General features: G+C 35.9%; 1 protein-coding gene across 1 annotated transcript in view; it reads left to right on the top strand.

The window, feature by feature from the left end:
• The window catches only part of znf618 (zinc finger protein 618), a 98,881-nt gene that overhangs the window by 3,899 nt on the left and 67,281 nt on the right, over positions 1–27,701 (top strand). The window contains 3 exon segments of the mRNA XM_030150054.1: positions 15,203–15,488; positions 21,255–21,332; positions 21,623–21,667. Coding sequence (XP_030005914.1) covers positions 15,230–15,488; positions 21,255–21,332; positions 21,623–21,667 — 382 coding nt within the window. The 5' untranslated portion in view covers positions 15,203–15,229.

A 27,701-nucleotide genomic window follows, 5' to 3' on the forward strand; every position in this document is an offset into this window, starting at 1 on the left:
ACAAAAACATATAATGGATTACGACTAATAGACATGCACTGACATTTTCAAGAAAGCCTGTACCACATTACAAAGAAAACAGTTAATTTCAGATAGATTTCTTTAACAAAACTAGTATAATAAATGGACATAAATTACAGTTCTGCCTAGCTGGACTACTTAATGCTTATTACGCTATTTAACTGCGTTTCCTGCTTCTTGTGGTGTCTGCCGTATTGGTCTTGTTGTTTTCGTTGGTTTAGGTTGCGCTTTATTTATTAGTAACATCAAGCAAATGTGCATCTGGTTTAGATTTACATTCTGCCATGGTACTGCAGGTTACAGCATATCAGAAGCTGCAGACTATATGAAAGAACAGAAGGCCAGATGGCTAATTTTGCATTTTTGACTTTAATTAGGAGAAAACAGGCGTTTCGTGTACTCAGGGTAAGCATTTAAAATGTAACACAGGAAATATTACATGGACAAGTAGGGCATTGATTTAATTCAGATATGCATGTCCTTGCTTTTAAGTTATTTGTTAACCAAAAGTCAGTAAACATTTGAGGTGATTAAATGTATGCACAAAAGTCGAGATACTGCAGTCAGTCAGGGGCCAGTCAATATCAGCCAATATCTATTACAAATGACTTGACTTATGTTCTTAAAAATAGCGTATTGATAAAAAACATCCATAAAACAAGTGAGGTGAGGAAATGTCACTTGGATTGATTTTTATCTATCATGGCTGCTGCTTGCGCTCCACCTCCCAGCTGTTGGAGGCAGCTTATGACACTCTGTAAACCAGCCTCACACACTCATAACGGGCCTGTTGACCAAGAAGGTGGTAGGTTAATGTGGAACTCCACCCACACCTGTCACACTCACAAGAGGACGCTCATGCCCAGTAAATACTCTGCTGCTTTTGGTACTTTCTGTTATCAAAGAAACGGTGAAACGGTGAGCCTGTTTACATGCACGCCAATACTCCAATCATTATCTAATTTCTGGAGTTGTCAGATTATTCAAGTGACCATGGAAACAGCATAATCTGATATGCTTTATCAGATAACAGCAGTAATCTGATTATGAGAAATCAGATTAAAACACCTGGATTTCTCTGCAGTACTCTGATGTCTTCCTGCATATACACAGGTTAATCTGATTTATTTTGTTCCTTTATGTCTGCATGTGTAAATACAATTTAAAATTGTAGAAGACGAAACTTACGTAGTCAAACGTGAGCGGAAGACAGTAACAGCAAGTTTAAGTCTACCATCACTACCCACGTATGTACTCCGAAATCCGATTATGGACTGGAGCGTCTAAACCAGGTTTTTTTTTTAAATTTTAACATTTCTTAAGTGCATGTAAATATGTTAGATCTGATTGTAACAATTATCTGATTATTCCCAGTTATCAGGTCATGATCATGTAAACTAGCTCTGTCATTTTTATGTGGCCTCAAAATCCAGAGGTGAGTGAAACTTGTTAGTGGCTGTTGACCAACAATTCACTTCCAAACTTTTAACTCTTTAGCGGGTCATGTATTTTAACAAATGACGTGCACATCATGCTTGGATTTCTGAAATGAAGTTAGAAAAGTTTTCCCTTTGTTTCTTCCAGCTGTGCTCTCCTCTTAAGAAAGTTTGATGTTATTTGACATAAACTGTTCTAATATTACACTATTTTAGACTGCATTATTCTTAGGTTTGTGGAAGACCTAAGTGTTCTGTTGGGATGTTTAATGGTCTTACCACAAGAACATTTGGTTTTATGTGGGTTTTCACAGGCCTATGGTGCTGTTTAGATTCTAGCATTTTATTATTATTTTTTTTAAGTTTGGTCAAAACTCAAGTGCAAGGTCGTGGAGTCTGGATATCCTTCCACATGGAAATATTCTTTCTTTTAATAAAAATATTTCATTTGGCATCAGTTTAGACTTTTATTATTAAGAACTGTATGCACAGAAAATTTGGGAAAGCATCCAAGCAAAACTTGCAGTGGTGACTGACTGCCATTATGCAGTCTTTTGGTCTGGTCAATTTTAGGCAGTTTTGAAGCTCTCCACTTTATTTTGACATGAATTTGACGACCCATGCCTCACGGGACCCTGAAAACTATATCATTTCATCGTCACATTATTTTGGACTTTTATTTTTTGCATTATTACTAGGGATGGGAAAAAAAAAAAACATTTTTTGTCAGTGTTATGGAAGATTAAACCTTCATAGAGTACTCATAGAAATACTCTGAAATTCAAAATTTCAACTTTAGTGTGTTATTGCGGGACATAACAAGACTATTACTTTTGTGAAAATTTTCAAAATTGTTTTAGTGTCATGTAGAAAATTAAGGTCAATGAAGTTATCATGTTTGGTTCCTTGCCCATAAGTGGCCAAAACAAATATCCAAGAAGTATGTAGAAAATACAAGAATAACACATGTAAGGTCAAAGGAGCATGTATTTTAGAAGATTACATCATCACTACATCACTTTTAGGACATCACAACAACGTAAGTGCTGATACAGATGCCTGTCAACACACACATTATCACTTTGAATGTCATTACTTATGTTAGTACCATTACTTCATGGTACCTAACAATGCAGTTACACCCACTGTTCATACAGAGGTGGACCTTACAGACCCTGCAGACCACATTTGACCAGAAATTGTTCCCTCACTGTAACTGTTGCTGTCACTGTCTTGTAATGTGTGCGGAAATTACCAAAAATAGTCACTTGCCCGATAAAAGGTTAAGTGTTAAGTTGTTTTTTTTTTTTTTTCATGAGCTCATACATGCTTAAAAACAGATACTAGTACTGTTCATCATATATATATATATATATATATATATATATATATATATATCAGCAGCAATCACCGTAAAAACATCTGTCACAAAGATGCCACTGTATCTTAAAACATTTTAAATCAGTGAATTAATTGCAATTATTGGAGGCAGTATTGTGATCTTAGCCTACTTATTTGGTTATCAAAGGCAAGTGTAATAAGCAGGGTTTCTGCAGGTCATTATAAAGCATTAAGTCATTAGATAGATTTTGTGAAAATTAAGGCCTTAAATGGCATTAAATGGCATTAAATTTGATCCAGAGGCATTAAAAAATTAAATGCATTTGATGGAAAAGAAGCATTGTTCATGATTTATTTAGGTTTTATAAACATTTAATAATTTTGAATGGAAGTATAGTGTGATGATTGACAGACAGAACCCTTTAATTGTCTATTGTTTATGGCCGATACACAAAGTCACAACACCAGATGCTTGGAATGCAACATGCTGTGGCAAAAGAGCGAATGGAATATTAGCAAATGTCAGAAAAATGGGAAAATGCAAGTTTCAGCAAAAGTTGTTGGAGGAGGAATTATTATTTAGAACCTGGTTAAAGCCTGTCAACGGTAAACCGTCATGTGTACAGGGTGTCCCAAAAACATGTATGCACACTTTAAGTAATTGTAAAGTAGGTGTTTATTAAAATTCATTTAATTTTCAAAATGTAATACAATTTACAAACATCATTTTATTGTTTTGTTACTACCTGTTCTCAAACTGAAGTCCGTTCTGAACGTGCCAAACAGGTGGATTAGACGGAGGGGTTTCGTTGAATACCCTCCGCGTTCACCAGACCTCACACCACTAGACTTTTTTTTTTGTGGGGATACCTAAAAGACAAAGTCTACGCTATGAGACCTGCAACAGTCGCTGAATTGAAAGCAGCCACTGAACGTGAATGCATGCAAATACCAAGGGAATTGTTTGGTGATGTGTGCGATTCCATGGCTTCGCATTGTTAGCAGTGTCTGGACCAGAATGGACATCAGTTTGAGAACAGGTGGTGACAAAACAATAAATGATGTTTGTAAATTCTATTACATTTTAAAAATTAACTGAATTTTAATAAACACCTACTTTACAATTATTTAAAATGTGTATACATTTTTTTGGGACACCCTGTATATAAAACTGTATCTGCAGTTGTACATGGGCATTAAATTTGTTTAAAGTGGCATTAAAAAGCATTAAATTAGATTTGCTGATACCTACAGAAACCCTGATATAGAAATCTATAGAAAGAAATGCAAAAAACCCCTACTCATTGAGGATTTAGTGACGCTGAGGAGAGCAGTGTCTCTAAATTCATAATGTAATACAGCAGAGACGGTTCAACTTTTTTCCCCCATTTGTGCAATTAGATTATAGATCTTGACCTGTAAATTGCAATTATATAATTGGGTGCTTCTATGAAACTGATACCTAGAAGCAGGACAGAGGGGATAAAAATTCAAACAAGATGTAGACTGTTTTGAAGCAAGTTTGGAAGCACTTTGGGTCTATTTTATAAATAAATATTTACTGAGATAAAAGAGAGGCTATTTTTCAGATGTAGCTTAATACATTGTTATTTGTCACGTGCATACAAAAATCTGCATGTAACACGGACACCAGATTTCTATAATGAATTCTTCCGCCTTTTTCTTTCAGGTTTTTTTCCCCCATACCCACAGTATTACACAAGGCAAATCCACACACAACTCAGTGATATCTGAGTTTTCCCTTAAATTATGACTAGTCGGTATTCCAGCAGTGCATGGATGATTCTGCATGCAATGATTACCTTGACGTAACCAAGGTAAAATGTACATGAAAATTAGGCGCTACTATTTTTTCAAATATCTTTTTAGTCTCTCACATGTACATTCTGGGAATCAAAGTAAATATGCAAGGCAGAGTGTTTCACAAAAAGGACCTCTCTTGCGAAATCGCTTACTATTTATATGTTTTTAAATGGGCAGGTTCCGCTTGTAACGCAAGTGGACATGATGTGTTGCGCACAAAACCTTGAATGAGACTGCTGATTCATCAAAAACCAGCATGTCTGGATTAGAAAAACCACTAGGATCGTCAAATTTAAGAGTATCCTTGCTTATAGCGGTATACAAAAGCACTTCATGTGACGTTTTCAAGATAAAATGCACTGACACCCAATTTTGGTCATGATTTTTGTCCCAATTTTGGTCCTATTTTTAGCCCCAATATTTTATTAAAAATTCATTGATATTGGGATGGCTTAGAGCAAGAGAATAATTTTTTAGATTTATCAGTGGTCATCATTAGGTACATCCTGGGGGGAATATGTCTAAATTTTTCTTTTATTATTGGGTCCAAAAAGCTGGCAAAGTGCCAGATACCAAAATAAACCCAGTGTCATGGAAAGACCTAATTGCACCACTGACATTACGAATGTAATTTGATTAATTGTGCAGCCCTACTTCAATCATATTTTATGTTAAATCATGCTAATCATCATATAATATGTATTATACTACCCTGTACATAAAGTGTTTTTTATTAATAAAGTTATACTGAATGTTCTAGAAGACTAAACTGTATACCTGTACACTTAACTGCCTGGATTTTTGTTACAGCAAAATTGTAGCACAAAAGGCTGAATGTAGCAGTGTATTAATTGCAAATATAACTTACTTCCAAGTAACATACAGAAATTATTCACAGATAGAGAGGGTGGTTATGAGTATGAAACAACATTTCATTAGAGCAAATCTTTCGCTGATGAGCCAAGTCATGTAAAATTGGGGTTGGACAATATAAGATCGGCTTCTTATACTGTGAAGTATTGTTAAAGAGCCACAATGAAATAGTTATACATTGTGTAACATTTGTTTTTCTTTTTTGGTTGACTTATTTCCCTCTACGGATGATGATGATAATAATAATAATAATAATAATAATAATAATAATAATAATAATAATAATAATAATAATAATAATAATAAAAAATAATAATGGGTAATTTCTTTTGCCTACTTATGTTCAAAATAAAGTCTGTCTAAACTAGAAAAATTTAATTTTTTAGTTGCCACATATAGTGAAAATATTTCAGTGAACAGGTTACATTTAAATTTTTTACTAAGCGATAAATGTTTCGAGGAAGCACTAACCATGATTTTGTGACTCAAGTTATTTTATCTTCACAATTTTCGCAAAACTGGGTAATATTTTTTATTGCAAAGGCCTTACTAAATATAGACCCTATATAGGCTAGGCCTTACCTTTGTGGAAAAAACGGAAAGGCCGGAGTAGATACTGAATAAAAGCTTAAACAGGGACCAACTTCAACTATCAGACCTGGGAGTCACTTGAGTTAGTTTTTATGCTCTTCACATTGATTTTCCATCGATTTGGTTCAGAAAGTTTTTTGCAGAATGGCCTGGATGCTGCGCCTAAGCCTTACAATGGAAGAGAACACCCTGGTTACTGTACTTCTGTCCTTCTCATTTGTTTTGGCTAGAATGAAGATGACAGATGTGTACACTAACAATATTGTTTTTTTGCATATGAATAGGATTAGACTGGTCACAGTGGAAAATGTTTCACACTAGTGTAAGTTCTGCCAGAACGGCGCCAAATACCGGCGTTACTGTCTGAAATGGCTTCCCTTAGGCTACATTTTACTGAGACACAGAAAATCCTATTCTCACTCCCTCATCTAATAAAGCAGGAAATTTGAATATGATTTTTGCCTCAACTGTTATATTTTGAAATCATTGTGTGAAATGTGTGTTTTTCAAAGCATTTCATAGTTATTTGAAGCACCAGTAATATAAAAAAATGCATTGAAATTACTCATTAAAACAAATTGATGGTGAAGTTCAGCTCAACATTCTATAAGTCTGTTTACAACTAGAAACAAGCCAAAGGACTAATTAGATTTTTTATGTCCATGGATCAGACAGTTGACTATTGAGAGAAACTCTGCATGCCGAACTGAAATACTGTCAGACTGGAGCTATTTAGCAAGAAAAATGAGTTAATGGAACTATATTATGTCTTGATTCTTGAGTGGGGCAATGTCATCTATTTGTCTTGCAGGTGCTGTTTTTATTTGTGGACGTGATTTTGGTCATTTCTGTTTTTTGATTGGCTTTCATGGAAATATATGGAGTAGTTTTTTGCTTATTACTACAGACAAAGACACAATAGTGGACATCTGGGTAGAGGTAGTGACTAATGTATGACATGAACGTATGTACATGTATATGTATTGACCTACTGTACAGCTGACCCATTCCTGTTACCTGCTCAGAATATCTAACTCAACTTCCCATAATATGAGGGTTTTTTTTTTTTTTTTGTTTTGTTTTTTTAGGTTGAATTCTATTTTCCAAAATATGGCGCAATATTTGGTTTGGTTTATTTGTATTTTGAATATTAAAATTTAAAACCAAAAACAACAAAGAAAAAACATATTCAAAAGCAGGATGAAGTGCAGCTTGTATACTCCCGCCCCCTTACCCTATCTTTACATTTGCGGAGGTTAAGTTTCCATCGGGGTTTGTTTGTCTGTCAGTCTGTCAGTTAGCAAGATAACTTTTAAATAAATTTTGGTGGTAATCGGGGGCGGAGGGCCTGATCTGCCTTGGCGGAGATCTGCATGCTGAGTGCTTTTCTAGTTTTCTTATGCAAGTCCCATGCAAGCTCCAGAAAATAACTCTAAAAAATTACACATCAAAAATAAACTGTCCAAGCCTCCAGACAAAACACATACATGTCTACATGCAATCTACAATAGGACAATAATTACACAAATGCAATACACTGTACTACCCACATACAAAATAACCAATGACATCATATTTCATAGCAGCATTCTTAAAGCTTTCCACGACTCCATATATATTACACCATATACATTGTATATCATTATACACTAGGCCTATATATTAATTCATTTAACAGTGTTCTAACAATATTATTGCATAATATTCTTATTATAATAATACACATTACAATACAATATTCATTATCCTATAATATAATACATCGTAATACGTTCATATTTTCGTAACGTATTGGTTTGGATTAATTTTAAAAGTGTGTTATTTGATGTCGTTCTTTTGGTTTTGTTATTCAGATTGTGCCATAAGTTGATTCCTTTCACAGAGATACAACCTATGGACATATTGATTTCCATATAAATTGTGAGTAAATTGCACTAAAATGTCAATATTCAAGTGAGTCTAAATCATTACACGTACAAACTACGACTACATATTAGGTTGTGTAGGGATTTAAACTATTAATCCAGTCACACTAACTTTTGACCCCCTAATTTATGGGTGACCTGGCCTGAGGTTGATCACCTTAACTCTGTTGAGTTATGATGTAAACTAGTGCTGCAGCTATTGATTATTTTTGTAATCGATCAGGCTAATCTATTATCTGTCTTAATTAACTTGAAGTCAAACATTACACTGAAATTAATCATCTTTCCTTTTAGAGCATTAAATTGTATCCTGATGCAAACATGAACAGTAAATCCACCTTTTAAAGCTGATATTAAAATATGACCTTCTTATGGGAGAATATTACTGTAGTTTTTGTGTAATAGAAAACAACTAAACAGTTTAATAGTATTTGAAATCATCATAAAATGACCAATTAGTTAATGGGTAATGGGGAAAGGTTTGTTGTAGAACATTCATACAATAATTAACTAAAGTCCACGTCTATGAATTAACTTTTCAAGCTGTGAATGCTCATTGTAATTATTATGTACTATATTGTATTAAGTTGTGAAATTTTGTCTGAGACTGTTGGAACCCTGTATGACCCTCTGCATTTTGGCTGCAAAAAACCTAGTCCCTCATTAGTGTCAGAGTGTGTTTGGTCCATTCTTGCCTCTTCTACAGTAATTCATCTTAGTGCTAGTTCTGGGCAACCTGGCAGAGGTGTTATGTTGGTACAATTATTTGTGTCAAGTGAATATTAAAGAAACCAGATTTTTGTGATTTTAAGTCTGCTTCATAGTCATAACATGATGAACATACCACAGCAGAACACTTCAGAAATTTATAGTCCATGCAAATTATTTATTTTAATTGCTCAGCCCAGGATGCTACAAGTGCCCTGTGTCTTTGTGTGATTGTACGATACTCAAATCAACACAAATTGTGAATATTATATTGCGTTTCTGCTGTTGGAGCCTCTTAAATCCCACTACATCTCACACTGGACAATGCCACCCATTTCACTCGTTCCCTTCGACAGTTCAGTCCTGAAGCTGAAGGCAGGGAACTGTCACTTTTCATTCAGGATGTCACTGGGATGTAAAATTTGGCAATGCTGCATAGACAATAAATGGGCCACTAAATTTGCTGACCCACAATATTTCTGTGCAAGTTGCATCCAAATGAGTTTTAAAATCTGGTTCATGCATTTTTTTTTTTTTTACCTTGGCAGTATTAAAATACACACACTGAATTTTGTCTCTGCTTTCAAGCGTTACAAAAATATAACCCCTTAAATGTACACACTACCTGCAAGTAGCTGTTTCACAAACGTGAAGATTCATAATGATTATATATTAAGAATTAGGCCTAAACACAACAATATAAAAAAAAAAAGTCACTCACATTTAAATTAGTACCCAAAGGCTAAACTGAACAAAATCTTTGAGCTAGAGAAGCTTGGCTTATAATAAAAGTTTAATGTTCTGCAGAAAAGAAAGAATTATACATATAAAAGTTTAAACATCTGTGGCGTCAAATCGTTTTGAAAGTGTCTGGTTAAAATAGAATGAGCCTGGTTTTTTAGTTGGCGAATATGATGGAGCAGCTGTCTGCTTCAGTGCACGACTCTGCTCCTGCTGGATTTTTACATTGTTAAAATACATAAGGTCCTAGTTGATAACCTGTGAATAAAAACTCAGCTTTTTGGCCAACTCTAGCTCTCACTTTCCATTTAAGAACAGTGGGGATATAATTACACAGGTGTATTCTGACCACTGTATGTCACCGGAGAAACCCAACACTGGGTGGAAAGTCAAACTGAAAAAACTGAAATGGAAAAGCTTTAAAATACACACGCTAAATTAGGGCTGGCTTTGTAAATTACAGTGGAAAACTGAAAAGAAAAAACTCTTGTAGTGAAAGAGAAAATGGAAAATGAACATAATGAGAAAGCATATGGAAATAATTAAATTAAAAGCTTAAAAAGACATGTTTATCATTAAATAGATGTTCTGTGTGCTTCTTTTGCCACTGACAGTCCATTCTTTTTCCCCAAAGAAAAATAATGGGCTTCCCCTTTTTTCCAGGAATGGGGAGTCAGGGTCGGGGGAGTGGGATTTGTATCTGCAGTGTTTGAGTTTTACAAACCAGTTATTACCTCCGCCAAGGATGGCAGAGATTATGTTTTCATCGAGGTTTGTTTGTCTGTCTGTCTGTCTGGGGGATGGATTTGATGAAATTTTGATGAAATTTTCAGGAAGTGTTGATACTGGCACAAGGAACAAATTATTACATTTTGATGGTGTTGGGGGGGGGGGGGGGTCTGCCTTGGCAGAGGTCTGTGCTCTCAGAGTGCTTTTCTAGTTTTTAAATGATTTAAATATTTTTAAAGGCAGTATTACAACAATCGCACGGTAATCCTTGTCACTCATGACTTCTAACCCTCTTTCATTGTGTGCTGGTGGATGTACCTGCAGACATCCTGCTTGTATTTTCCATTTAACCCCTGTTTTACTGTGTTTTGGATGTTTCTCTGCATCAACCTTTGGGCAATGAATCAATTAACCAAGTAACTCCATTTCATTCTAGGGCTGCGACTAATGGCTGGTTCGGTAGTCGATGACTAGTCAGATTATGAACTGGAAAAAAAAAAAAAGAAAATAATGGCTCTAATTTATATTTATTGTAGCAATAAAATACATGTTCTTTCTTTTAACAAGAACATTTAGTGCACAACAATTAGAATGCATGACAAAGTTTGTTAAACAAATATTCAATTCAATATTCAACAAATATTGCAGCAGCAACAAAATACTTTACCCCCTTAAACAAAACTTTATTTTACACGTAACATTTACAGTGCCTAACAAAGTTTGTTAAACAACTAAATACTCTGGAGTTACAATCAGCAGTAAAATAAAATTTTTTTCTTAAACAAAAGTGCATGATGCCACTAATGACCTGTCGCCAAATAAATTTGTTGTTGACTAATTTTGCCATTGACTATTTGTTTCTCCATTTCATTCTGCTCTTCTCACTGCACAACTTTTAACCCCTATTCCACTGTAAACAGAAAAACCAGCTCCAGAGTGGTACCAACTCTTTGCTGGTCTACAACAGAGATATAACCAAGCACTGATACGTCAGACACTGAAGGACCAATAGGCCCATTAAAACTTGACTAGCAGTATTTAAAAACAGAGCTAGCTTAGTGTCCTCTGTGTGTTTTTTATAATGAAACAAGAAAAAAAAGAGCCTTAGTATAGACATGGAAAAAAGTGGAGCTGTCTGTCGTAACACAGCACACACTGACAAACTGATAATCATCAGGTTATACTGACAGTACGTAAGACCACCAGCTTCTGCTAACCGGGAGTATTAGCTGCTAATCAGCTTCTAAGCCAGTGGGATTTAAGTTTCTTTACTGGTAAAATGCAATATTACATATGTTGTAATAATGTATCTACATTAGGACTTCAGCTAATGCTTCAATGGTGCCAAAGCTTTTAGAGCTGCAGCTATCGAATAATTTTGTAGACCTGCACAGATTACAATTTTTTGGGCCGATTTCTGCTTTGCAAGGTGCTTGGACGGTTGATACTGATTTTGGCTCATTCGGATCAAATTTTTTCCAAACACAACATACATGACATTGCAATGTAACTTTCCCATTAGAACATTTATTTTAAAAATACAAGATAAGTGTACAAAAAGGTGCCAGGTTTTCTGTATGAAAATAGGTGCATTGATTAAAACGCCTGGTTTTTAGTGAGTCCTGTATCATACCAGCAGCTGAAAATTATCATATTTGAAGAAAAATTATCATACACACCCAATTTTTATTCTGACATGGCTCAGACCATCTGCTATAGTAACACATTATAATAGACTGTACATATTACATGCTTCAACCCAGTTTTACTTTTAAATAATCTAACAGAACCTTGGAAAAAAGCAAGCGTCTCTACATATGCCGAGCACAGGATGAACCCCTGCACTAAATGGACCAGAACACCATTTATACATTCACAACTTCTACATGCTTTGGGCTGAATCAAGGTCCTGCCTCACGAGTAGAGAGGCATGTGAGAGAATGAATAAAAACAAGTGCAGCACTATGCCAAGGATCTGTATCCTATTTGTGTTTGGTAATTAATTAATTTAGTCGTGTAATGAAGGGGTCATATTTTCTTACACTACGGGATTTTTGGAATTATTGATCATACATCGTACAGAGGGTAAAGTTATTGAACAAATATGATAAATACCGTAGGTCTGGCCTTGCCTGGTTCTAGGGAGCAGACAAGAGTGGGCAGTGCCCCCTTAAACAAACATCCTGCCCCCTCAAAAGAAAGTTTCTGAAGGTAGGGTAAAGGAAAATGAGGAGCACAACAGCGGGAGACTTAGAGGAATTATTAAAGCGTCTTAAGTATCACTTTCACTTTGTACGGTCGTATGGTGTGCACGTACTCAGTCAGTTTCAGACTGACCGGCTGGTCGCAGGTCATAGCCAATCACGTGAAAATTGGGCAATTTCTGAGCATGGCCGATTAATGGTGCAAGTCCTTATTTTTGTAATCAGTTTTTATTTCGATTAAACAAATGGGGGAATCAGGCATGTCTGAAAGTCACAAACAACTTGTTCTTTATTCTAAAACCAGCTGAAACAACAACCACAAAAAGTAAGGACATTTTAAAAAAAAAAGTCTATATAGAAATAAAAATAATAGTAAAAAAGTTTCTATATAAAGATTTGTACCTATAAACAAGTGTCTATATGCTCAGTGTAGAAAAGTGAACATATAGACATTTTCTGCCTTTTTGTCCTCATCTGTTCTGAGCTACGCTCCATGTTATTTGTGTTGATCCTAGCATCATGTGCGTCACAACAAGTGTCCTTGTGAAACACAAGAGCAGAACCAATGTTTAATGGCAGCAAAATTACGGAAATGAAGCTTTGATTCAGGAAAATTGGAATTTATAATTTTTTTAAAAAATTGATTTGAGTTAATTTATTTGTTTCAGCTCTAAAAGCTTTTATATGTGGATTTGACAGTTTCCTTTGTCCAAATAGAACTAATGCCATTGCATTCCTTATAGGTGTTGTTTTATTTCTGTGCCTGCTGTTGTTTGCGTTGATTCTTGTGTAGAGACTGAGTTTTAGAAACACCTCAGTGATCCACAAACAAAAAAACATTACAACCCCAAGTTATAATTTTCACAGGACAGTTTACAGAAGAGAAGCACCATGTTCTGAGCAGACCCAGCAGCATATTTCAAGAGCATTTGCTGAGATGAAGCTGGTCTCGTTGCAGTAAAACCAGCTCTGATCAAACATGTCTTTAACATTGACAGGTGTGCCAGCCGTCCCATTAGCCAAAAGCTAAAGGATCACACATTGCTGATAACATCAGGACAACTTTTCAGGCAGGCTCTAAATTATTAAACCAACTACAGATTTGAAATTTAGACACTAACATTATTGTCTGAAACAAAGCTTTAACTACATTTGGTGACCCAATAACAGCAGTATTTAGAAAATTTGAGCTTACAGGTTTAGCCTATGTTTACTCACTTTTCTCTTTCCATCACCTACAATGAATGATGTAGCTCTGTGGTGGCTCTTGGCCACTGGAAAAGCAAACCAGTTGTTAGAAGGACTGATAAAAGAATGAACTAGCCACTAGCAGTGGCCCTGAACTAACCTAGGCTCGTGTCAGTTGGAAAGACGTGCGGTGTATTTTGCATGAGAGACAAAACTAGGGGCAAATCATAAACTGTCATCTGTGTTGCTTCAAACACAGACCTGTGTGCTTTGGTTTAATTTCCTATAGAACATCCTTGTATGGGCTAAATGACATCTAGAACCAATCTACTGTGAGCGAATCAGAAAGTAAGGTTTTTTTTTGTCAGTTTAACAGCCTAAACTGTTAGCTTAAACTGTTAACTGTTTAACAGTTTAGCATCATTTTAGCTAAAATGCGGGGCTATATTGGCAACATTCCTTCAAATTTTTTGGCCAACTTGCCTCAAGAAGTTTCTTTGGAGATATTAGGAAATCAGCAAATATTATGACTTGCACAACCTCCCATATATCACACAAATGACTGTGGTGCTGTCTGATTTTACTGTGGATGAAGGTAGTCATATTTAAACCCATAAATGTTTTGTAACAACATTATCCAAATCCCAGGCCTCTTTGCTGAGGCTTAGAGTTCGCTGTGTGTCATTTGCAAAGAGAAAGGTGTATTTGGGCTATGAAAAGGCTTGTTGTTGCTGTATTGGTGTGCTATTATTAGACGGGCCAATTTTCCCTCTTTCCATAATATCAGTCATCCTGGCATAACTCTGTTTTGCTTGGTTGCATTTTGAGCACATTCACTTGACAAGGCCTTTTATAGGCTTGTGCTGAAGTGGCAAGTTGTGTAATTTGGATATTTTTGAAATTGGAGCATTTGGGGTGCGTAGAACTGTGGAATTTATGTCATCAAAGGTCATCTGTGCAAGGTTAAGCCACTCTGTTCTTTATGACTAACAAAACAAGTTGGTGTGTCTTTTTTTTTTTTTTTTTTCCCCCCCACATAACCGGTGTTACAAAACCACACTATTACAACTGTACAGTACAGTAGTTGTTTTTGTGCACTTGGAGCCAGTGTTGGTTTATGTTTATTTTGTTATATATCCCCCGTTGTGTTTCAGGGAAACAAAAATCTTCATTGCACAGATAAAATAGGTTAACTGAGCTGTGTTATAGGGTTTCAGTCTTTCTTAAGTACGTATCACTCCCATCGGTGACATGACATCTTGCGAACCAGTGTAACATAGCTGATGTTGCAAAAATTGTTGGATGGATGGATAGATAGACTTGAATTTATTGAACTTTATTTATCCCACAGTGGGCAATTCTTTTACAGTTTCCAAATATGGTTTAAGAGTGAATCATAGTGCAGTATACAAAAAATAACACAGACATGGACATTTCAGACATCATCATCATATGTACTGTCAGTGTGAGCAGCTTAATGCGGTCGTACATATACAGTTACATACATCACAGGGAAAAGGAAAAATGGTAAAATCAGGAGACATATTGGTGCATTCCTTAGTTGTAAATTCTTGGACCAGAATACCTCAGTCAAGTAAAGTAAAATATTCTTGTCTTCCAGAAGCACGGGCCCAGAGGAGGCGGAGTCATGAGTGCACAAGAGGCACCCAAACCTGGGAAGGAGAAGGCGGATGGTGGAAGCGCTGCCACAGATGGCCCCACCCCAACTTCAACCAGTACAGCTAAGGCGACCAGTCCATCACCCGTCACAGTGAAGAAAGAGCCTGGCATATCGGAGACGAGCAATGGGAAAGTCAGTGACCCCAACCCTGCTGAGATCTGCGTGGTCATCGGGGGAACTGAAGGAGGGACAGGTGGAGGTGGATCCCGTAGATCTCAGGCTGAGGGTATGTTTGCCCTTGGTACTCCTCCTCCAACGAAGAGCACTGACTCATGCATAGGTGTGTGAATATACATGTAGTCTACATGCATTTCCTGATTGCAATCACGAGAGAGTCGTGGCCAGAGTCTCTTGATTATTAACATACTCCGCTTTCCTGACAACCAGCACAAAGCGCAGCACAGAATGGAAATATGACATTTAAGAAGAATCAACAGACGGTCAGTGTCCCGGTAACTGTGCACACTGGCTACCTGTTACATTTGGAAGTGTTTCCAATTCTGGAACCAAACCAAATCACATCTGTTCTTATTTACAGGATTATCTGAAAAACATTTTGTTCTTTTTTAGCAATTTCTGGGGGATCAGTCCTTTGTAGTGGTCTTAAATTCATGAATGAGCATAATGGTAGAGCTGCAGCTATTGATTATTGTAATTAATTAATCTATCGATTATTTTCTTTGATTCAATTAAACAATAGGTGAAAAAAACTTAGCAGCAGTGAAATTAAAGATAAATAATTTTTTAACTGATTTGAGTCGATTAATCATTTCAGCTCTGTACAACAGCACAGAGGTGATGGTTTAAGATGAGATAAAATGAGATATGACTATTTATTCCACTGTAGGGACATTTCAGTTTGCAGCAACATACAACAAGCAAGTGCAGAGATAATGACAGGTAGAAAAAAATAGTTAAAGATGAAATGTGAAGAGAAAAATAAGATATTTGGTGTTCATATAAATATAGAATTAAATATTATTTACATTGTAAACTTGGTTGTGTGGGAGGTGCTCACATACATCGTGGCAGTCATTTAATAATTTAAAACTGATTTGTTAATCAAACTTTCGTATACTTTTTAAAAATGAAATGACTGAAAACAGCATTTTTCTTACTTTAAATTGATTGCTCTCTTTTCCTCTCAATTTTATTGGTATACTTGTTAACTTGTTACTTAAGAAGTGACAAGAAAAAAACATTTATGTAAACTAATCCGATGCAGAAAAGAGCCAAATGGAAAAACTTTTATGGAGAGGTAACAAATGGGCTAAAAAATTAAAACCACCAGTGATGATGCATATTCTTTACCAAACCCTGTTAGCATTTTACTGGTAATTACAGGACACATCAGCGTTACTTCCATTTATCTTTCTGTCCATTTAATATTTCATCCAGGTATCACCTCATCTCTACATCTAATATCTGTCATTTCAAAGTAAAAGCCCATGAGTCATGTGATGCAACCTGATGATACGATTCTAATGTGTGTACATAACAGACACCATTATATCTTATTCAGTGTTTCCCACAGAGTCCTACTGTATCTATGTTGGGCAGGTTGTTTCATCAACACTTATTATTACCTCCGCCAAGGACGGTGGAGGTTATGTTTTAATCTGGGTTTGTTTGTCTGTCTGTTAGCAAGATAACTCAAAAAGTTATGGACAGATTTTGATGAAATGTTGATACTGGCGCAAGGAACAAATGATTCAATTTTGGTGGTGATTGGGGGGCAGGGGGGGGGTGGCTAATCTGCCTTGGCAGAGGTCTGCACTCTCTGAGTGCTTTTCTAGTTCCCTTATTTAACCCATAAAGACCCAGTGCTACTTTTGTGGCAGTTCCCAAATGGCTTTTGAGTGATTTAACATCATTTATTATAAAATAACCCTCTGTATTTTGCATTTTTCCAGTGAAAATCAGGTATTTTCTAATATTTAATGTACTGATCATATAAATGTTCATAAAAGCTCAGATTAAAATTGATGGTTACTATCAAAACATGGAGAAAACTGAAGAAACTGACTTTTTCAGTAAAATATATCATTAACTGAACATAAATGTCACCAAACAAACAACAAATGTCTCCATCCACTGTCATTTACCAAACTCCAAGGGTTTTACTGGTGAATCAATGTTGTACAAGATGACAGTGTTTCCATGTTCACTATGGAGCCTCTGAACATCCAAAGGGGTCATATCTGATGACCATGAAAAGATGACAAACTACATTTTATACCAATTATTACCTCCGCCAAGGAGGTTATGTTTTTGCCAGGGTTTGTTTGTCTGTCTGTCTGTTTGTCTGTCCGTTAGTGTGCAACATAACTCAAAAAGTTATGGACAGATTTTGATGAAATTTTCAGGGTTTGTTGGAAATGGGATAAGGAAGAAATGATTAAATTTTGGTGGTGATCGGGGGTGGGGGGGCCCACGGGGGGGGCGCAGACCAGAAAATTTCATCAAAATCTGTCCATAACTTTTTGAGTTATGATGCACACTAACGGACAGACAGACAAACAAACCCTGGCAAAAACATAACCTCCTTGGCGTGGGGGGGCCCACGGGGGGGGCCACTGATCAGCCTTGGCGGAGGTCTGCGCTCTCAGAGTGCTTCTAGTTTGTGTGACATTACAAATTAAATGTTAAATTATTAAATAATTACATTTGACTGTTGAGGTCCTCATCATTTTGCACAGGCACAGTATCAGACAGCTGCTGTGTTTCAGTTACAGAATCCAAATACTGTGATTGATATATATATATATATATATATATATATATATATATATATATATATATATATATATTAGGGCTGTGCAATTAATCGAAATTCAATTACGATTTCGATTATTACACCAACGATTACAAAAATTATGTAATCGAGAAAAAACGATTATTAATTTTGAGTCGTTTTAATTAATGCGCACGCAAGCTACCATGAGCTGCTCTGCCCCGCCCCCCTCTAAACTACTGCTGCCAGCTAGCTGGCAGGTCCACCCCAAGAGGAAAGTTGTACCTAGCGGTCTGGAAAAACGGCAGGAGAATCACAGCAGAAGTGCTTGGTAAACAAAAAAGGCAAGTTAAATTCAGTTGTATGGAATCACTTTGGGTTTGATGAAGAAGACGAAGTGCAAAAAAAACATCACGTGCAAAAAGTGTTTCGTAGTTGTGTCCGCACCGACCGGTAACACAACAAACCTTTTTAACCATCTGAAGTTTAACCACCGCCACCTTTATCATAATCTTATGAAAAACTAAAACACATAAAAACAACTCCGTCTACAACTTCGTCCACAATGCAATCTTCAGTCTCCGAATCTCTTTATGCTGCAACTCCCGTATTAACCTAACCCTAACCCGTATAACCCCAATGTACGTATTCTAGATGGCTGATGTATACAGAAGGCCTCAACTGAAACCTCATGGCACGCCACTGAATTTACTGTTTCATACTACATTGAACATACTTGAATTTATAATTTGCACTTTACGAGAGGTTTTTTTTTTTTAATTGCTACAGTTCTATGGCAAGTGTATAGCAGTTTAATTACAGTGCACTATTTGTTTACAAAAGGAAACAGACTTGAATTTACAGTACACTTATTTGCATTCAAAGATTTTTTTGTTTCGTACAAAAGTGAACATACTTTGTTTTAGTGGTTAAAAGCTTTATTTATGTTTAAGGAGTATATTTTACATTGTTTTGCAAGAAAAAAATAAACAACTTTAAGGTTAACAAATAATCGTTTTTAATAATCGTGATTTCAATTATTGCTAAAATAATCGTGATTTTTTTTTTTTCTATAATCGAGCAGCCCTAATATATATATATATATATATATATATATATATATATATATATATATATATATATATATATATATATATATATATATATATATATATATATATATATATATATACACACATACACACACACACACACACTCACACACTCACTCACTCACTCACTCAGGGACATTGTGTGTGTTACAGTTGCTCTGTGCAAGTATAATAAAATGTAGCACAAAAGAAATTATCAAAACAAAAAAAACAAACAACAACATATAAACACTTTATTAAAACACAATTGGAACAGCAATTTGGACAATATGTGCTAGTTACAAATATTATCAGTATGGTAATATGAAGTAAAAGAAATGTATATAAATGAGTGCAAAACTACTGTTGCATGTAATAACTAATGTTACTGTGATAAAAAAAAACTTTGAATAGATTCTGTTTTGTCAATGTCGAGTTTTTACTTTATGAACTTATCAGTTCCAAAGTTATTTTTCATCCTGTGAGAAAATGGACATAGTTATCACAGAGAATCAGGGCAGACTCAGAGTAAAATTGGATCTGTTTCTATCTCTTTGGCTTCATAACTTACTTGTTGATTGTCTGATGTCAGATTTTAACCCCGCCCCCTGAAGGGGAGGCAAGGGGTATTGTTTTTGGTTCTGTTTGTTTGTTTAACACTGTAGCAGCAAAACTATTGGTTGAATTCATACCAAATTGGGTTTATAATTTGCCAGTGAGCCAGAATAGATTGGGTCACATTTTGGGAAGAGTAGATCAAAGTTCAAATTGTTTATGAATTAAAAAAAAAAACAAAAAAAACAAAGATCCCCATTTACTTCTAATGGGCGATACTTCATATGTCTGTAGCAGCAAAACTATTGGTTCAATTTATAACAAAATGGGTTTATAAAATACCAGTGACCCAGAATAGCTGTGGTTACATTTTGGGGAAAGTAGGTCAAAGTTCAAATTTGTTATGAATTTTTTCAATCTTTTTTCTTCTCCCATTTACTTATAATGGGCAAAATTTCAAATGTGTATGAAACATCTAATTTGTTTCAATTGAATTCAAACTTGGCACATATATAGAGACAGTTGGTATGCTGACATCACCACACACATAGACATGATTATATCAGCTGGATCCATGCCAAAATAGGCTATAATATGTGCAAGTGGCAGAGTTTGTTGTGCCTGGCACCACTAGTTTTAATGGAAATTACGCTTAACGTTTTACAAAGACAAACTTCATCAATAATACTGGGTTTGCTCGATGCTGCTGACAAGCCACTCAGTTCACAGTCTAAATGTTAGATACTGACCAACGATATTTAACAAATAAACAGCAAATGACAGTAAGGTTTATTCTCATCTCATTGAAACCATGACAGCTGCAGCTACAATAGAGGAGAGGCTGTTGGGTCAGGGTCAGTAGTACGTTTTTAAATACAGACACACATTGGAGTTTTGTCATCTAATCCATTGGAACGGTAACAGGCGGCTCCAACTTTGTCCCAAAATTTATTTACATTTATTAGCAACATGGTTAAGTGAGACCCTGCTCACCACAATATTTTCAGTCCATTTTAAGACTAGTGCACGAAATTATACTATGGCAGACCGCCATGGTCCATATCATTGAAGGAAATGCTTATTATTTTTACTTTACCAGTTTTTAAAACATGTCAGTGTTCTTAGATCCTCCTGTCACCAAAATGGAAACTGCATGTAATAAGGACTGTTGCTTAATTTTTTTTTTAGGTTCTACTTTATTATTGTAGCATTTTTGGCAGCTGGAAGTGCAATTATAAAAGGCATTTAAAAGGATCTGGCGTATGTAGCACTACTGGCCACTTAAAAATGCAAAAATACCAATCTTGGCTCAGTGCGTTTCTTTTTTTATTGACTGTTAATCAGATTTGTAGCACTTCTTCCCTTTTTAGGCAGCAAAACAACAAAGAATGATTTCTGTAAAACCTCAGGAAATGTTAAGATTTATTTAGATAAATACACTTTTATAATAACATATTGTGTGTTGCTACAGGACTGAAAGGTAAGTATTTTGTGTTAAAGAAGAGTAGCATATATAAATTTCTATATTTTTAAACCAAATCTGTCATGCAGTATAGGTGGACTCCAGATGATTCTGTCCCTTTCCTTGACACACTTTTGTGTTTCACTGCAGGTTCCTACGTATGTGGGGTGTGTGGGAAGAAGTACAAGTATTACAACTGTTTTCAAACTCACGTCAGGGCACACAGAGGTAAGATGATCAAGTTTTCATGTATGTATCAGATCTTTATAAAAAGCCAAATAATAACGGATCCCTTGCTCTGTTTTTCCTCTCCTGACTGTACAATCCTAAAATTATTCCACTTCCTCTACATGAGTCATGCATGTCCTGTTTTGGCCAGAAATTGTTTTGATTTCTTCTTTTTTTTCCCTGTCCAGAATTGTTTTCATGCCACAGATAGCATCTTTAGCGCAAGTTGGAAGCTGTGCACAGATGTGACAGCACTTCATGCACTCATTTTTCTATTTTTCTCACCGTAGAATCAGAGAGCATGGTTGCAGATGGTCTACCCCAGACTCCGAACAGTGAGTACAAGTAATTGCATTGTGTGTTGGTAACAGGGCCCACACTCATCATCAGGAAACTTAAAATCACTCTCAGGAATCACTCTGAAAGTTTGATTAGGACTAAAAATACTTGTACTTCAGGGTTATTTATGAAGGTTCATACACTCCCTCTGCAGTCAATACATGAATTTGCACATCGCTTAAAGGCGACAGTATCACATCGCAGAGAGAAAGGAAAGAGCAATCATCTTTAGGCAGACAGAACACTTTTTCAGCTCTTGAGGAATACAAACACAGTTAACCAAAAGGTCTGTGACAGTGCTAACAAGTGGTGCCTGGCACAACAAACCCCGCCTGTTGCACGTATTGTATCCTATTTTGGCATGGATCCAGCTGATGTCATCATGTCTATGCATGTGATGATGTCAGCATATCAGTTGTCTCTATATATGTGCCAAGTTTGAATTCAATTGAAACAAAATTGATGTTTTTATAGACATTTGAAATTTTACCCATTGTAAGTAAAGGGGAGAAGAAAAAAGATTGAAAAAATTCATAACAAATTTCAACTTTGACCTACTTTCCCCAAAATGTAACCACATCTATTCTGGGTCACTGGCAATCTATAAACCCATTTTGTTATAAATTGAACCAATAGTTTTGCTGCTGCAGACATGTGAAATATCGCCCATTATAAGTAAATGGGTAAAAAAAAAAAAAAGATTAAAAAAAAAAAAAAAATTGAAACGTGGACCTACTTTTCCCAAAATATAATGATATCTATTCTGGGTCACTGGCAATTCATAAACCTAATTTGGTATGAATTCAACCAATAGTTTTGCTGCTTCAAACATGTGAAATGTTGGCCATTGTAAATAAATGGGAAAAAACATAATTTAAAAATTCATAAAAAAATTGAACTTTGACCTACTCTTCCCAAAATGTAATCAGATCTATTCTCTGTCACTGGTAATATATAAACCTAATTTGGTATTAACAAACAAACAAACCTAACCCAAAACAATACCCCATGTCCAAGTGGCCTCAAATGAACGTGGCAGCATGTAGAAATAAAAAGTAGTTAAGGCGAATGAATCACAGCGTGTTTTGGTGGCAGTTAATTTAATGCAGATTCACTGTGATAAAAAGAAATGTCTGATTTATTAAAAAAAAAAAAAAAGCGAAGTTTAGAGCTCAGATTTAGGGAAGCAGTGTGAAGCTGTGACATTACATCTGCCTTTGATTAGGTTTCTTTTTAGTCATTTGTCAAAAACCCACTTGTTCTGGTTTCTTTGGAGTCATAAACTGATAATAAGACTGGATGATCCAGTTTGCCCAGGAAAAAGAGAAGTTTAGCAACACAGGCTGTTGTTGATTTTGTTGAATAATGATGGCTGTGATTTGACTGAGATGTCATGTGCTGCGATTATGTAAAGAGGTGTGTAACTGGAACCTGTCAGTGAAAACAAAAAAACAAGTGGTGCTAGGCACAACAGACCCCACCCCTCACATGTATTGTAGCTTATTTTGGCATTGATCCAGGTGATGTCATCATGTCTATGCATGTGCTGATGTCAAGCATAGACATAGACAGCATAGACAAATTTCGGCTATTATAAATAAATGGGGGAAAAAAAACAAAACAACCCGAGAGTAACCTGCTGATCTGCGCATCAGCACGGAACGCACCCCCGTATAATACCTGGACGGATCTATCCATAGACACACTACAGCAGTGGCAAACATACGGCCTGTGGGCCAAAACTGGCCTTCCGAAGGTTGTAACTTGATCCACAGTATTAATTTAGTAAATGCAAAAATATACTGAAGTTAATAAGAGTCATAGGTGTCGTACTTGTTTTAGTTCAGGTTCCCCATTCAGCCCAATAGTGATCTCAAGTAAAATAATAGCATAATAACCTATAAATAATGACTCCAAATTTAAATCAAAATTTTATTGTAAAACGTCAGTATGAAATTTTGGACACTGCACTGACAAGTTACAAACATTCCAGTAAGTTAACATGAATGTAATGGTTTGAGTTTTGGAACTGACTACTTTCTTTTCTTCGTAACATCAGTACATGCTTCTGTCTTCTAAATATGTCAGGTCTACAGCAGGGTAAAGTTATGTTTCAGGTGCATGTTTGTTACAGTAAACAACACTAGACATTGTCTGAGCCTACTTTCTGTCACTAGTTATTTCTTAAATCTGTTTTATGTGTTTTTAGTTTTTTTTATTTTTTTATTTTCACCAATTGATCGGCCATGAGCTATTGTGAAGGCGCTGTGTTCATTGTCTTATTCACTAGCAATTTCTTCAGACATCCTCTCCGATGAAATTACTAGTCATATTCATTTCAGATTTTATATGTAGCTTCTGAGGGATAATGTTAGTTCAGTTTTAAGAAATTTTGATTCTTGAATTTTTGACAAATTTTTTGAAATATTACAAATGTGCCTTTACTTATAATGAGCTTTATAGGTTTTTTATGTGGAAATGGTTAGATATCAATACAGTTACTATTGAGCACTGATAGGAAGTCATACATGGACTTTGATTTAATTAGTTGAGTTATCCTCCAGTGAAAGTACCACCCACTTCTATTGGGAGATTGATCTCCTGCATCAAGACCACAGGACTCTTAACATAGTGGCAGAACCTGACAACCTCACAAATTCAACTTGTTATTGATTCTTGATAGAACATGCCAGTGAGATACAGGGACATTTGTTCTGTTTTTTTTTTTTGTTTGTTTGTTTTTTAATGACAGTCACTGAGACATGTGCATAATGGGTTGTGATGCCATCATTTTTAACCTTTTTCCACAGGGATCCTACTATATAATGCACGTTGCCGTGCGATCGATGTTGTAGCACGGGAGGGCATTTGTACGGATTTTCCTCAGCCTTCACAGGCCCGATTGCCACCAAACTCACCAAATGAATAGAAACATTACCTGACTATCTACTAGGCACAATTTTATGTCTTATTCAAATGTTGTGAGGTATTCTGGGCGATGTTAGCCTCTTATACTATCGTACAATGGCACCATGGATACAATGCCGCTGTTTCACCACAGTGGGGCGTTTTAGCCTCTAATGCTATCTTACAATGGCACCACAGGCACAATGACGCTAGTACACATAAACTGGAGTATTCTAACATCGTAACTATGGAAGGTGTCTCAGTTTTAGTAACCTAAAATTCTATTTGTAGAGAAAAGACACCCAAATGTAGAGGTGAATAATCTTTTTCCAAAATATCTGCATTAGTTTGACTGGACATAAGCCTGATATACTCACCCGTTACCAGTTCACTTGATGATTGTGGAATCTGACAAGTGTTCCTTACACATTCTACAAAATATTAAGTCTCATTTCATCTCTATCCCAACTTCTTGTGTACTGTGGGCATAAAAATCTAAGTTTGTTTATTTTTACAAAATACAATTAAATGGGTTGGTGACAACGCTGAAATAAGTAGGTTGATGCACACTTTATTCATCCCCTTTGGGAAAGTCATTTGTACACATCCCTACAGGTCTGTGTTCAAAGAGTATGCATACCTACACACACCTTGGATCAAAGGTATCAGGGTAAGACCAAAGTAAAAGTAGCCTTAAAATGCCAAAAATATGTAAGGAAAGAAAAAAATCTTGGGAGAGTTTTTTTATGTATCAGAAATACCACAACTCATCTTTAAATGTGACTTGTAGTCAGTGCTGTTGTGTTTTTCTTCTTTTTGTATATACATGTTATAGCAAGTTTATATGGTGCTTATCCATTGTGTGTTAGCGGCAGACCTGGAACGTGTCTTCACCTATGTCAGGATTAATGATGTTTCATGAGCTGTAATTATACTGACAAATGTCAGGAAGCCACAAATATTCTGCAAAATGGTCTTAATCACGTTAATTGGTTGGGAAATTATACAATATGCATGTTACGGAGCCTTGAGGTATAATAAATGCTGTTGCACTGAGGGACCTTAATAATTGCTGTTGAGGCTGCATTTCCTCGTTGCCTTTTAACCATATATCGTATTAACCCTTTTGTGAAATGAAGACTCTCTAAATCATGAGACTCTTTGAGTACTCTAGTGTCTTTTCATATTGTTCCTTTTGTTTTTCAGCCCTGAAATTAATGCAGCTGCATATTAAATGGCATAAATGTCTCCATACAGTATATGTTATATTCATATGTGATCTTTAAAACCGTTTTGCCTCCAGTCCTTGAAAACTCTGGCATCTTTCTTCATTATGTTGTGGAAGTGCTGCTGTGGCTTGCTCTGGCTCCCTGACTCACACTTCAAGGCCAGCCCTTTTGTTTTGTTTCCAAAAAATTGAAAATACATTACATTTACAAAGGTTATCGTACTTTTTTAAAGCACTGACAAGGATCATGACGATATTTTTCAGGCTTTAAAATGATCATTTAATTTTCCGCTGTGAAACATGTTTGTGGAGAAACACATTTTTAAAATATCTGGAGTCCTGTCAGAATAACAGCTGATTGAGTCGACATGGACTCGAGCACATTCTGTCACTCTGCCGCTAAATGAGAAAACATTTGTCACATTGGTGTGTGAGGAGTGAGGCCTTCTGCAAGGGCACTGGAAGCGAGGCGTAATACAAGTCCAAATTAGAAAAGGCTGCTACAGTATGGTAAATGCAAACCTCACAGCATAATTACCTCCGCCAAGGAGGTTATGTTTTTGCCAGGGTCTGTCTGTCTGTTTGTCTGTCCGTTAGTGTGCAGCATAACTCAAAAAGTTATGGACAGATTTTGATGAAATTTTCAGGGTTTGTTGGAAATGGGATAAGGAAGAAATGATTAAATTTTGGTGGTGATCGGGGGTGGGGGGGCCCACGGGGGGGTACAGACCAGAAAATTTCATCAAAATCTGTCCATAACTTATTGAGTTATGTTGCACACTAACGGACAGACAGACAGACAGACAAACAAACCCTGGCAAAAACATAACCTCCTTGGCACGGGGGGGCCCACGGGGAGGGCCACTGATCAGCCTTGGCGGAGGTCTGCGCTCTCCGAGTGCTTCTAGTTGCTTAAGTGATACACTATATGGACAAAAATATTGGGACATGTTGAATTAAGGTGTTTCTTTTCTAACAGGGGTCTGGGCTACAAAATGATGACAAACAAGCCAGATGTAAAGTCACTGTAGGAGTCATCCAAATTGTTCGTATAAACAGATGTAAAGTCATTGTAGGATTTTGACTTGATCTCATCTGACTACATATTGAGGTAGTGTGACTCACATTGTGCACAGATCATATGCAGTTCTAAATGAAGTCAGTCCAACATGCTGACATCTGTACAATCATCTGTTCCAACACATAACTTAGATTGACTTACTCTAACACAGTTATGTACGACATTTATTACCGTCTGATATCTGACCTTTGAATAACACAATGCACTTACAGCACAGATTATATAACATGATGAATTTTATTTTATTTTTTTGATGGAAGATCGTTTATTTTTATTATTTTATATATAATGAAAAGACAGTTTTTCCAGGGACATCATGAATATTTCAACAAAACAAATCACACATTGTGCATACATTTCAAAGGCCTTGCTGAGGAAGAGCAACAACAGAGACCCTACACTGTTATGCATTTTAAGACTTATTTGCAGAGAGAATGAGACAAAATGACACTGAAACACTTCGTCACTTGACATCTTCAGCCTTTGAACATCAAAGTACAAAGTGAGAAAAGTGTTCATTTTGCAAAATCAAATTTCACAAGGTGAAATGATGATCTGATATATTTTATTTGAGATGCACTCCTGATCAAAATTTCAAGACCAGTTGAAAAATTGCAAGAATTCATGTTTTGCACTGTTGGATCTTAAAAAGGTTCGAAGCAGAGTTTCAAAATGCTAAAAGAAGAAATGGGAGTGAGACAAAAAAAAATTGAGTAAGCAATTTTTTGAAAACAACAATTAAACTGAAATAGGCTGTTCATCTGCTGATCAAAAGTTTAAAATCACAATACCCGAAACCCCCCTAAAATAGAAA

The sequence above is a fragment of the Sphaeramia orbicularis genome, chromosome 12 (assembly GCF_902148855.1).
Source record: "Sphaeramia orbicularis chromosome 12, fSphaOr1.1, whole genome shotgun sequence".
Lineage (NCBI taxonomy): Eukaryota > Metazoa > Chordata > Actinopteri > Kurtiformes > Apogonidae > Sphaeramia > Sphaeramia orbicularis.